Raw genomic sequence first — 14,275 nt, 5'->3', positions numbered from 1 at the left:
TCATGTCTGACTCTTCACAACCCCATGAATCGCAGCACGCCAGGCCTCCCTGTCCATCACCAACTCCCAGAGTTCACTCAGACTCACGTCCATCGAGTCAGTGATGCCATCCAGCCATCTCATCCTCTGTCATCCCCTTCTCCTCCTGCCCCCAATCCCTCCCAGCATCAGAGTCTTTTCCAATGAGTCAACTCTTCGCATGAGGTGGCCAAAGTACTGGAGTTTCAGCTTAAGCATCATTCCTTCCAAAGAAATCCCAGGGCTGATCTCCTTCAGAATGGACTGGTTGGATCTCCTTGCAGTCCAAGGGACTCTCAAGAGTCTTCTCCAACACCACAGTTCAAAAGCATAAATTCTTCGGCGCTCAGCCTTCTTCACAGTCCAACTCTCACATCCATACATGACCACTGGAAAAACTATAGCCTTGACTAGACGAACCTTTGTTGGCAAAGTAATGTCTCTGCTTTTGAATATGCTATCTAGGTTGGTCATAACTTTCCTTCCAAGGAGTAAGCGTCTTTTAATTTCATGGCTGCAGTCACCATCTGCAGTGATTTTGGAGCCCAGAAAAATAAAGTCTGACACCGTTTCCACTGTTTCCCCATCTATTTCCCATGAAGTGGTGGGACCGGATGCCATGATCTTCGTTTTCTGAATGTTGAGCTTTAAACCAACTTTTTCACTCTCCACTTTCACTTTCATCAAGAGGCTTTTGAGTTCCTCTTCACTTTCTGCCATAAGGGTGGTGTCATCTGCATATCTGAGGTTATTGATATTTCTCTTGGCAATCTTGATTCCAGCTTGTGTTAGTCCTAAGGGAAATCAACCCTGAATATTCATTAGAAGGACAGATGCTGAAGCTGAAGCGCCAATACTCTGGGCACCTGTTTCGAAGAGCTGACTCATTGGAAAAGACCCTGATGCTGGGAAAGATCGAAGGCAGAAGGAGAAGGAGACGACAGAGGACAAAATGGTTGTATGTCCTTACCGACTCAAAGGACATGAGTTTGAGCAAACTCTGGGAGATGATGAACAACAGGGAAACATGGCCTGCTGCAGTCCATGGGGTTGCAAAGAGTCAGACATAACTGAGCAACTGAACAAAAACATATATAAATAATACAGTTTATAGAGTTTTTAATATAATAAAAACTTTCATTTAATGGAAGTTTTTATTATATAAAAATGTATATGTATTTATATATATTAAATATATATAAATATAATACAGTTTTTATTTATTCTTCCTTAGATCTAAATTCTCCTTTTGATCTCTATTTATTTATTTCATCTTTTAATTTCTTCAGTAGTGTACCATAGTTTGATGTGTAAAGATCTTAGCATCTTTCATCAGATTTATTCCTAGGTATTTTGTTATGGCAAACAGTGTTATTTTAAAAGTTAATTTCTAATTGTTTTACCCAGAATTAAACTAGGTACTTACACAATGAATTGATAATGTGGGTCGTCCTTGTCTTATTTCCAATCCTAATGGGGAAGCTTTCAATATTTCAGTATGAATATATACTTGCTGAATATTATTTATTCTTTCTTGTTAGATTATGGAAGTTTCCTTCTATTCCTAGTTTGCTATGAGTTTTTTTAAAACATGAGTGGGTACTGAATTTTGTTAAATGATCTTCCTGAAAGTAGTGAGATAAGCATATGAGTGGTCTCCTATGTCTGGTAAATGTGGTGAATTGCTACTAATGTTTTAAATGTTAAAATATTGAAATTCTGGAATAAACCTAACTTGATCATGTATTACCAATTTTATGTATGCTAGATTTGATTGGCCAATTTTTTGATAGGATTTTCACATCTTTGTTCCTGAGAGAATGTGGCTTATATTTTTCCTTGTTTATAATGTCCTTAGGATTTGATGTCTAAATTTTGTTGACTTCATGGAAAAACAGAGGATTTCCAATTTTTCTATTTTCTGGAAGAATTTATATACTAATGGAGTTATTTCTTCAAGTGCTTTGGAGAATTCACTAGTGGAGCCATTTGAGCCTTGAGATTTTCTTACGGGAGGGCTTAATTACTGATTAGATTTATTATACATATGCACATACATACAGTTCTCCAGATTACATACATCAGATTTTCCATTCATTCTAGTACCTGTTTTGATTATAAGTCTTTTCTTGAAAAATTATTCTTGAAAATGTTCTTGTAGCATAGACCTTAATTGGGGCTCTCTTGGCACAAATCTAAACAAGTCACGATGTAAAATCTCGTCACCTAAACTGAAGGATCAACTTCCCAAGAATCGGTTCATGCTTTGTTTACTTCCAAAGCATCAAGAAATGTATGTTTCTTGACAGATAAGTAATTTCTTCACTTCCCATTCTTCTTTTCCTTCTCTCTAATGGGCTTACAGATATATACTCTCCCATGGTATACTGTCTCTTTTCAATTATACAGTATTGGTGTGCTTGGTTTTATTGTACAGTTATTTTTTCCCATACATGTGTATAACGGGTATATACAGGTGATGCTTAGTTGATTCTGTCAATGTACTTTGTACCAAGTACAACATAACTAAAGTACAAGCGCTTCTTTCTTGTTTCCTCTGGTTAGTGTCAATAACTCCCCAGAATTCAAGGAGGGTCTTAAACATCTTTTGTAATTGCTTTGTGCCTTCTCTCTGTTTAGTTTCAACTTTTTCATATTGTGATACAGCAGTCTATTCACTCTTTCTTTTGGGTCTGTTACTGCAAAAAACACTGGTTGATACATTGAGGCTAAATATATTTAACTATATTTGGAGTCTGATAAAAATAGAAGAAAGAAAATCTATTTGGGGCTGGATGTTTAAAAGAAGAAATGCTTCATAAAATGTCTGTCCTATTTGGAACTTACTGTCTTACATAAACATTTTCCATTTTACAAATGAATTCAGTAGAAGATTTTTAAAAATAGTAGCTTCCTGAGTTTATTACAGATTGCTAACTATTTGACATAGATAATGAAGAAAAGGAAACCTGGTGAATAAAGATTACTGATCATTGGAACTCATTTGGAAATGAATTAACAGTAATCTGAAATTACAATATAACTCAAGAGATGAATATGATTCAACTTGAAAATATGAATTTATATTACAAACACTCATATTTTCTAAAGCAAAGCAAGTTCTGAGCCACACAGTCCTAAGTCCCCATAGGTGTCTCTTTTGCAAATAAACATATGAAGGGATTTAACCAAATAAGATCATGAAATAGGCGACCAGATCTGCAAAATATTCAGAGACCAAACCAGAGAGACTAATCTGCACATAAAATATGCAACTTTGAAGAGATAGCATTATTAGAATAGAAAAACTGCTTTCACAAGGTTCAACAACTCAATAATGACAAGACTGAGAAAATACGTTGCAAATTATTAAGGAGACTAAAATACTTTGTCACTGCATCACAAAGACCCACATATTCTGGTCTTCACTACAAAAGCAATACACAGATATGACATTTATCCAAAAATATTTTACTATTGATATTCTAATTCTTTACTGTTAATATTCTAATTCGTTTCTAAAGAGCATGTGTAAGACTAGACTTGTATAATAAATTAATTAGAATGAAGAAACAGCATTTTTAATGCCTTTGTTCACCCAGAAAATAGTTGTTTTATGTAATTAAATAGTTAAAGAGTCTGCATATAAAAACAAGTGCATTTATTTTCTTTGGAAAAAAAAGAGAAAATGAACATTTAGACTTGGGATTAATTACTTTGATGAAATCACATGAAATCTTCAGTTTCAAACTTGGTCTTTGTTTTTAGGTGGCAGAAGTTAGCTAGATAATGGATTTCTGACCTCATTAGTCAATGCTCGAATATCCTTAGGAATGAGCTCATTGCCCCAGAGATAAGTAAGTTTTAGTAAAAATTTTCAGTTTGTTTTTAACAGTAAATAACAAGATTCAAGATTTCTGCTCTAAGTGACCCATTCCCTAGTCTTGACAATCTTTAAAAAAAACTGGTGTTGGAGGCTCATGGCTAAAATATTTACTTTTAATTCCACTAATGTTATTAACTATACCATTTGTATTTTGCTTGTTTCACAAGATTATTATTTCTTGTATTACCAAGTATATGACTGAGCTTTCAACGGAAATGATGACTAGACTTGAAGCAGTTGATCAAATGCATAGCTTGATATATGATCAATGATTGTAATACTGTAACTCTAGAAGGCAATGGCAACCCACTCCAGTACTCTTGCCTGGAAAATCCCATGGATGGAGGAGCCTGGTAGGCTGCAGTCCATGGGGCTGCTAAGAGTTGGACACGACTGAGAGACTTCACTTTCACTTTTCACTTTCATGCACTGGAGAAGGAAATGGCAACCCACTCCGGTGTTCTTGCCTGGAGAATCCCAGGGACGGGGGAGCCTCGTGGTTTCTGTCTATGGGGTCGCGCAGAGTCTGACACGACTGAAGCGACTTAGCAGTAGCAGCAGCAGCAGCAAGATTCAAAGCTAACCAGAATCATTTCACTTTTGTTTTTCCTTCCCTCTCCCAGTGTTCGACCTGTTTGATTTAGCAGATGCAGGCCTCAGCCTTTGGAAGTGCTTCTTTCCATGTGGTCATTAGGGTTGTCCTCAATGCAGCAACTGGGTAGAATACAAACTACAAAAAAGTGCAAAAAAACCAGAGGGCTCTGCGGTACCCTGTCCTCCTGACTCAGTGCTGACCCATCTCTTCATGGTAAACTTTGAATATTTATTTTCATTTCCTTATTTGGCAGCACCAGGTCTTTGTTGCAGCATTCAGGATCTTTTAGTTGTGGCATGTGGGATCTAGTTGTGGCATGTGGGATCTAGTTCCCAGACCAGTGCCCCCAGCACTGGGGGCAGAGTCTTAGCCACTGGACCACCAGAGAAGACCTTCATGGTAAAGTTTTAAAGGGCTTCTGAATTCTTCAAGAAAGGTTACATTATGTGTGATATAATTTTAGGGTGAAGCATATTTTATGGTAATAACTCCCTGAAAATTGGTATTTATAGCAAGTTTCTACTAATTAGTCTTTTTGATTAGCAAGAATATCCACTATATGTTTCCATGTAATTTTACTACATGGAAATTTTTTAAAACCACAATTTATTTTAAAATATCTAACAGCTGCTTTTTTAATACCTTGACTATGAGCAGGAACTATTAAGGTAATATTCAAATGAAACAGAATTTCTTCTTTCTATTTCTAGAATTTTGTAACCTCTGTTTACACGCAGAAACCCTGTGTGGAAGGAGGGAAGCAGCTACAAATCAGAAGGCAGACAGGAAAGTGAAGATATTTACTAGAATCTGCCCTTGCTTGCAGCTCTCTGGCTTGATTGAGGAGGTTCTCGCTCTCATCTTTATGGTAAATGATCTGTGTATCAATCCCACTCACAGCCTACAAAGGAATCGGAGAGACAAAGTAGGAATGACAGCAAAAGAAATCAAGTTTTCATCATTCTAGGATTTAAATGGTTTACACTTTATCTGCTAAACAGCAAACAAAATTCATACAGCTTCATTTTCATAGTTCGAAATTAAGGTCAAATGTAAACATGAAAAAATAATATCTTTGATATTTACAAGATAAATGGTTTTTGAAGAAAATTCAGTGAACTCAGAACAGTGCCTGGCCAAGGCCCCACCAAAGAAAGTGCTTGTCACGAAGAAGCTGTTAAATAAACAATGTTTTTGAGTTGAGGAAATCTGAATATATGCATAAAGTATCTTCTCTAGTGCTGTGCTGCAGTCCACAGCGTCACAGAGTCGGACACGACTGAGCAACTGAACAACAACAATCTTCTGTATCAGCAGGAACTAGTCTTCGATATTTTCTATTCAGGGACTTAGGTTTAAAAAAGCTTATGTTAAAGGAACTGGCATTCACTGACTGGAGTATGACACATCTCGAAGAACCTGTACTACTGAAGCATTCATAACATAAATAAAATGATCTTTTCTCAGTTCTGCTACTCTTTCTGCCATCTGAATGACATCGGAAGCTCAAGAGATGACATTAGGAAACAAAGTCATAAGCCAGGAAAAGGCAACATATTGATATAAAAATGAATGTTAAAATAAGGGAATACTCACATCATAAATTCGATCAGTGATGTTCAAAGCCTGTTCTGCTGTTTCATTGGCTTCACTAACGTAATTGGCAATATTCTCATAGACATTTGAAGCATCCAAAGCCTTCTGTACCAGTCCATTCATATCTGAACTGTGCAAATTCCTGTTAATGAACAAACCTGGCATTATTGCCTCTTTTTACCTCCTTGGGAAATAGGGCCATTTTTAGAGTCTGATTAGAATACTTCCAGGACTATAGGCACTTCCTTTTTGTTTTTTTAAAGTTACCTGGCTGGGCAGTGCTCACCCACACGCCCCCTCCTCACCCCTCCACTGCCCCGCCTCCCACCTCCTGGCCTTTCCTAGGGGCACATCGTCTTCCCATTCCTCTGCTTTTAGTTCTTTCAAGACTTCACCTTGTTTTGGCTCCTTGGCAACTGCCTGCCTGGCAGCAGCCTCAGGGAAAGGAAATGCTGATTTTAAAACAGCATCTGCACCTCTTCAAGCAAGAGCTTGTTTATGTGGTGGCGTCAGGCAGAGGAATGAACCTACTTTCATCCCCACCTACTGCTTATCCGAATCAGCACTGTTATTCCCTCCCTGTCAAAGAAAGTAAGGCTCTCAGAGAGGGTGCATAACCTCAGCATGGTGTTATTAATAAATATTAGCTGGTTTCACTCTATTTATTCAATCTTATCTCTTTCTTTTATATAACAGATCACATATTTCTTGAAGAAGGGTTATAATATGTATTGAGCATCACATGCAGATACTGGGTCAGCCCCATTCCATATACTGTATCTCTACATCTTCCCACACCTGTGAAGTTGACATTGTTATTCCTTTCCCATAAAAGTTGCTGAGGCTCTGAGGAAGGGTGCACAACTTGCCCAAGGCAAACATGGTTAAGGTCTGTCTCATTCCTGAGGCCTAGCCGCTCCCCTTAAGTGCACAGCCCCACCTCACAATCACCCTGATCCTTACACCACTTTCTCTGCCTTTGTCTCCTCTGACTCCTGTAAGGTTCCGCTAATATTTACTGGTACCCATCATGCACTGGGGGGCTTCAGCTGGTAAAGAATCTGCCTACAATGCAGGAGACCCTGGTTCAATTCCTGGGTCAGGAAGTTCCCTTGGAGAAGGGATAGGCTACCCACTCCAGTATTCCTGGGCTTCCCTGGTGGCTCAGATGGTAAAGAATCTACCTGCAAAGAGGGAGACCTGGGCTCAATTCTTGGGTTGGGAAGATCTCCTGGAGGAGGACTTGGCAACCCACTGCAGTATTCTTGCCTGGAGAATCCTCATGGACAGAGGAGCCTGGAGGGCTACAGTCCATGGGGTCATAAGAGTAGGACAGGACTGAGCGACTAAGCACAGCACAGCACATCATGCACTAGACACCCTCATGCAGAGGCTGATAACAATATGCGCCTCAAAGGATTGAAGTGAGGTCCAACAGGGATAAAATATGTTTAGTGCTTGGTACCGTGCCTGGCATCTAGCGAATCTCAGGGCTTATTATTACACTTAAACTACTTCCTAAATGCAAATTTCAAACTGTATGGGTATCCACATAGTAATTCATATTACTGACAAACTCTTCTTCTTCCTCTATACTATGAACGCCACCCTCACTTCCGCAGCCCATCCTAAACCCTCTGTCTTAAGTTTATTCAGTCTTAAACCCACCAGTTCCATCCTTTCCCCCCCAACTCTGGATACTGATGACTAGTATCACTTTATTCATCAGTAACTTCTCAGAAAAGTCACTGTGATGGGATCTACACGACACTACAGATCCTACACTGGCTCCTCTCTTCACACCACCTGGACCTACTGAGCTCAGCTAATCGTTTCTCAGCCTCCTTCATGCAGTTTCAGTCTCTGCGCACTGGCTTAGGCTCAGAGAGACTTCCTCTGTATTTCCTTGGCAACTCTATTCTCTTTTGTCCAAGTTCACCATCACTCTGGCTCCTCTACAATAGGGCTGATATCTATTAGGCACACTAAGGGCCCACAAAGATGCTTTCATGTTAATTTTTTTTTTTAATCAGAAGAAGAAAAGTGAGGATAACAGTAATTCTTACATTAGCTTTTATATCAAGGTAGTTATGACATATAATTAAATTTTTTTTTTTACAGCCCATGAAAATTATAATGCAGCCCTGCTCTGCAAAGGTAATTCTGATCCAAATGTTTGCTACTTATATCTCCCTATAACTCCCTGTTCAGAAATGGAAAAGAGAGTAAAATCTGAGAAGGTTTTAAAAGAAATGGATAAAAGGTATAAAATGTTACCAATATTTTAAATACTTAAAAATTGTGCTGGCTAGAGTTGGCGAGCAGATATACCTAAGAATTTGAAACAAAAAGCCTTTCTTTGTTTTCATTACTAGGCACAAAAAGGGTACTATATTAATATACAAAATAAAAAATGTTCTTTTGAAATGGAAGCTTCTTGATGAATTGTATGTATTTCTATTTGAGACAAAATATGCAAATCTATTGGGCATACCAGATAGATGTCGAAGAATATTCACATTTGAAGGGAAGACATCTATCAATTTGGATGTTTTCCTGAATATATGTAGAAATATGCTAAACATAAAAAGGAGACTTAAGGTGATTGATATTTCTGATTATGTTTCATGTACAGCTTGGGGTTACTTCCTTAGAAGTTCTAGCTAGAACTCTGTTTGCTGCTGGGTGACATTTAGAGGTTTGTGTTGGTATCCCATTCAATGAGCTGTTAGTGGCTCAGTGGTGTCTGACTCTTTGTAACCCCATGAACTATGGCCTGCCAGGCTTCTCTGTCCATGGACTTTCCCAGGCAAGAATACTGGACTGGGTTGCCTGTCCCTTCTTCAGGGGTTCTTCCCAACCCAGGGATTGAATCCAGGTCTCCTGTATTGCTGGCAGATTCTTTACCATTTGAGCCACCGGGGAACTCCCAAACAGCTGTAGTTACTAAATGAGAAAAGAACGACGAAGACAGCCATAAAATTAATTTCAAAAACAATAACCTACCAATACAGTTATTACCAAAGATAGCATTTTCTCCAAGTTCCATTTGACTGGCTTGATAAAAAACCCATTTCCTGGGAACATGACACTGAGCTGTATACAACACCATCTCACACACCAAGATTTTACCCATGATCTATCCCTCCCCACTCCAAACCTGCCCTCTCTTCTTGGGAGACTTGGAAGGATATTTGAAAATTTTGGCAATCAGAAAAAAAGCTGATTTAGTTTTGAACAGAAATGAACACTGGTTCTTATTTAATTCATGACCTTTACCAATCCTTGTTTCTAATTGCCAGATTTGCAATCTTCTTTTCAATGATCTCGTTATTTACCTATTTTTTTCAGGATCATGAATTAAACTCCAATCTTTTAGTACATTTAAATTAACATTAAATGAGTGCTTATGACTCTTTTCTAGATACTTTGAGGAAAACCATCAACCAATGCTCTCTTAACAGGTGTTGAAATAAAATAGTTCCGGCTAGGCACTGTGGAGCAGCTAGAGGATTTGACACAAGTCCCTTATATTATTGACTTCCTACCAGCTTTACTTAAGACATCTGGGTATGAAAAGCTCATGCTGTCTCTGAAATGACGGCAGAATTAGACCTTGCAGAGGGATCTGATTTACCTGATAATATTTTGTGGAGCAGTTATATCCCTAACTAAAACGTGTTAGGTTATCCTATTACTTGTGGAACAGAGCTACCCCGCTACAACACAGATCTCTAATCTGACAGATTTTTTAAAACTGAAAAACTGTCTCCCCAGAGCAATTTCAGAAAAAACAACTGGTTCTCAAACTGGCCAACCAACAAACAGACAAACAAACACACAAACCCAACCCTAAAAACAACTATTAACACAGTATCCCAGCAACCCTGTCATGTGAAAGTGAACAAAAATAAGTTACTCAGTCTGGAGATATCTGCATTCTTACAACCAGGGTGTTACCTGCTCAACTCATCAGCCTCTTGCTGAAGGTTCCGTGCATGGTCAACAGCTTCCTGAACTAAATCATGACTGAGGTTGCTCAGGTTGGATAGTTTTCTTTGAAGTTCATTTTTGGCTCCATCTATTTCGGCATAAATCCCTGATGCATTCTAAAGAAAATATTGAAAAAAAATTGAATTTAGAGGGACTTAAAATATTTTTCCTAGGGAGCACCAAAGATAATCTCTATTCCTCCTTACTGTGAAGTTCAGTAAGCTTCAGGCCAGATCCAGAAGAGTCTAAAAGGCTATGTGTGCATGTTTAGTCGATTTAATTGTGTCCAACTCTTTGTGACCCTATGGACTGTAGTCCATGAGGCTCCTCTGTGCATGGGAGTCTCCAGGCAAGAATACTGGAGTGGGTTGCCATGCCCTCCTTCAGGGTATCTTCCTCACCCAAGGATCAAACCTGCGTCGTGTGCACTGCAGGTGGATTCTTTACAGCTGAGCCACCAGGAAGTCTAAAAGACTATATACATAGATATTTACCTATTTGCATCTTCAACTCCTCTACTGATTCAGACATGCTCTGCCATCTCTCGTCTAAAAAGCAAACTAAATAGAAACGCCCCACTGTCCTCGCTTCTCCCTAATTTTAATCCTTTCATAGCAAAATAGAACCCCTCTGCAAATAAAGTGTTTATACATGCTATCTCTATTTCATCAGTTTAAAATTCACACTTTTGACTTATTCCAGTCTGGTTTTTACCTCACTGCTCCACCAACACAGAAATTTACTTAATGATTTCTGAGCTACTAAGTCTCATGTTTATCATTCAGTTCTCATCTTATTTGACCTCTCACCTGCACTTCCTGTGCTGACTACTTTGACTGACACTCACCTTGACATGTGACCTCTCTTAATTTTCAGTTCAACTGTGGACCTATGATTTTGGCTAAAGATCACACATAGGATGCTGCTATAAACCTATTACTTCCAGCCTTGGCTGGGCCCTCAACGCTGAAAAGAAATTTGCTCTCCTGGTCATTGAACACAGTGATTCTAAACACTGTCACTGTTCCAAAGCCAATATGAATTCCTGCCCTCACCTCTATCTGATTCTCAGCAGGTCACTTAATTTTCTTTTTTATCTAGAAGACATAAGCCAGCTGTTAGTGAGGAGCACTTTTTTCGAGCTCCTGATGTGATGTTACATCTCTATGAAGGGAGCTCAGTTAGTGACCTTTGCACCTTTTCCTTATTTTGCTCTGAGAGGAGAAGTGGTTTATTTAATTGGTAAATTTGGGGGTATAACTATATAGACTCTGCTCAACTCCAGACTGCTGCCTCCAGGGAGCAAGCTGCCAGCAGAAAGCTGAGTTTTCCTGTGCTCCTCCATACAGTGCAAGCTGCCCAGGGCACCACCATGAACCTTGTGGTGTTGGCAATTTCAGTGGGCAGACCTGCTAATGCTGGTACTGAGTATCAGCCACCCTACTTGGCTAAGAGATCTTTTAAAAAGCCACACCTCAATTAGCTGAAATAAAGGGGATATTCTTGATCTTCATATTTACTATTTTTCAACTTTTTTAGAACTTAGGTCCTGAAGGTGGGTAGCATTTACTGATAGTTCTCCTCAGAGACTCCAACACTGACAACCACAAGTAATTTCTCCAAATGGGTTGAGTACAGTAGACAGTGGGGGGCTGGAAGGTGGAAATGGCAACTATATAGAACTCTTGAGATGTTTTGTTGTGAAGCAGAGTAATGGTGCAGAGATCAGAGAGGATGTGAAAGTTTTTTTTTAATTTTAAAAGATATCAGATACTAGATGTTTCTACGTTTCTATGTTGGCAGTAGTGATTCAGTAGAGTAAGAACTGGGCAAAACAGAAAAGAGAGGCCACAAGTTGATGGACTGAAACCCAGCAACCCTACTGTTGAGCAGTGGAAGTGTGGGATTTAGAACACAGGTTGGGGGGCTGAACTCTGACAGGAAAAGGGACTCTTCACTAATTAGAACAGAAAGGAAGGGAGAAGTAGGATACACATGCAAGCAGACTGGTAGATTTGGGGAGCGAAAATGAAGGGAGTTCTCTTCTCATTGTTCCCATTTTTAATGAAGCATGAAGCAAGTTCACCAGCCAGACTGATAGACGGGAGGTAGGTTTCCCACCAGTCATACTGGCTTCTCTGGAGTGGCCACGATGCTGAGGGTACTTGGGTTTACTGGTTTATGAGATTAGAATTCTCAGGTGAGTATAACAGAGGAAGAAGTATGTATGGAAGTAAAGGGTGTTTGCAAAGAATGATTATACTGATAATTTGAGCTGCTCGTGCTGAAGTTCACAGGGTCACAAAGAGACGGACACAATTGAGCGACTGAACTGAAGGAAGGAAGACTATGAAAGGAGTAGCACGAATGAGATGGAGGAGGTTTTGGAGTGGCTAGAGAGTTTCTGGGGTGTACACTCTACAGTAAGGGCAATAACAGATGGTGCTTAGGGTGTTCAGTTGTGTCTGACTCTTTGCAACCCCAATGAACTGCAGTCTGCCAGGCTCCCCTGTCTATGGAATTTTCCAGGCAAGAATAGTGGAATGGGTTGCCATTTCCTTCTCCAAGCTTAGGGAGAGAGGTGCTTGATACTGGGATTTGGAAGAGGTACTCTTATTGATGATAAGACCTGGGTCTGGTCATACGAGGGATTACAGAGGTGGATGGGGAGGAAGAGCTTGTCGGACAGGAGAAGTTGAAGGAACCGGAGGTCTGAGAGCTGGTAGACTCATTCATGTGGGTTTTGATGTCACTGGGGAACTAGATGGGAGTAGGGACAGAAAGGAAGCTAAAACTGTCAAAGAATAGGATGGATCAGATGACTTTAAGATAATATCCTTTTAAAGGTAATAAAAATAAGCCGAGAGTACTTCAGTGATAGTTTGGTTCACTGCATTTATTGTAAAATTTCTACTTTAAAAAAATGTGGCTTTCATTGATTTTGAATCCCAGCTTTATTAAACATACAACTTATGCATAAAGAGTGGGTAGGATGCATCTACATTTGCACTTTCAACAGAACTTTCTGTGACTGGCTGTGCTGCCCAAAATGGCAGCCACCAACCACATGTGGGGCTACTGAGCACATGAAATGTGGCTAATGTGACAGGAATTTTTTAAAAGTATTTACTTTTGGCTTCCTTGCTGCAAGAGGGATTTCTCTGGTTGCAAGGCGGGCACTTCTCCCGGGGGTGGCTTCTTCGGTTGCAGAGCACAGGCTCTAGGGTGAGCAGGCTTACAGCAGTAGTTGCGGCATGAAGGCTCAGAGCAATCGTGGCGCTTGGGCTAAGTTGCTCTGCGGCACGTGGAATCTTCCTGGATTAGGGATTGAACCTCTGTCCTCTGCATTAGCAGGCGGATTCTTAATCACTGGACCACCAGGGAAGTCCTAAATTTTATTTTGTTTTGAGTAATTTAAAATTTAAGTAGCCATATGTGGCTAGTGGCAACTGAACAATGAAAGAAACTGAAAAATGCAGTCACCTGATCTTAGTTTAACAATGCCACCTAACTTGATAGAATGGAGTCGATTGCTCCTCTGTGACACTGAGCTAACGTTCTAACCTACTATGAATGTTAACCTGAAAAAGTCACATGTGTCCTTACCTTTATTATGCTATCAAGTTCTGACAGGGTCAGTCGTGGCATCATCAGTGAGTTGGAAGACGTCCTCAGAGACGCGTTCACCCCTTCCGTCTGTTCCCTTACTCTCTCATGCTGTTTCTGCAGGAGGAAAAGCAAGGGAGAGAGAAATAGAAGGTCACTTTAGATAAGGAAGGCATTAGGGAGAGTGCTGTCAGCCTGCTGTCACTGCACTCAGACAGATCCTATCTCAGACCCACCAATGAGTCGCTGTGCCACGCTGGGGAATTCCACCCAGCCCAGGCTCAGCTTTCTCATGTATAAAATGGAGACAATGAAAGTAAGCGCCTCAGGAGCCTTGAAGAACTTAGTTATGATTATTACTTACAGTGCCACCACATCAAAGAGAACTGACACTCTAAAGAGGGCCCCTGCTTCTTTCTCCATAAATGTGAAGTGGGGCCAAGGTTACGGGACTGAACACAGGCTCCGTATTTGCAGTCACTGAAAAGTGACCTAATTCCAGAAAGCATTTATCATGTGCTAACTTTGGGCCAGGCACAAATACCTCATCTGGACAGGAATAAAATATATACAAAAGAATC

General features: G+C 39.8%; 1 protein-coding gene across 3 annotated transcripts in view; it reads right to left on the bottom strand.

Moving 5' to 3' along the window:
• The window catches only part of LAMA4 (laminin subunit alpha 4), a 139,972-nt gene that overhangs the window by 42,870 nt on the left and 82,827 nt on the right, over positions 1-14,275 (bottom strand). For all 3 annotated transcript variants that reach the window (XM_061427545.1, XM_061427547.1, XM_061427546.1), the window contains exons 13-16: positions 13,695-13,811; positions 10,056-10,204; positions 6,096-6,237; positions 5,304-5,400 (exon numbers count right to left, since the gene is read on the bottom strand). In XM_061427545.1, coding sequence (XP_061283529.1) covers positions 5,304-5,400; positions 6,096-6,237; positions 10,056-10,204; positions 13,695-13,811 — 505 coding nt within the window. The remainder of the gene's footprint in view (positions 1-5,303; positions 5,401-6,095; positions 6,238-10,055; positions 10,205-13,694; positions 13,812-14,275) is intronic.

This window comes from Bos javanicus, chromosome 9 (genome assembly GCF_032452875.1).
Source record: "Bos javanicus breed banteng chromosome 9, ARS-OSU_banteng_1.0, whole genome shotgun sequence".
NCBI lineage: Eukaryota > Metazoa > Chordata > Mammalia > Artiodactyla > Bovidae > Bos > Bos javanicus.
Note: the sequence above shows the minus strand (reverse complement) of the source record. Positions and strands in the feature narration are given on the sequence as shown.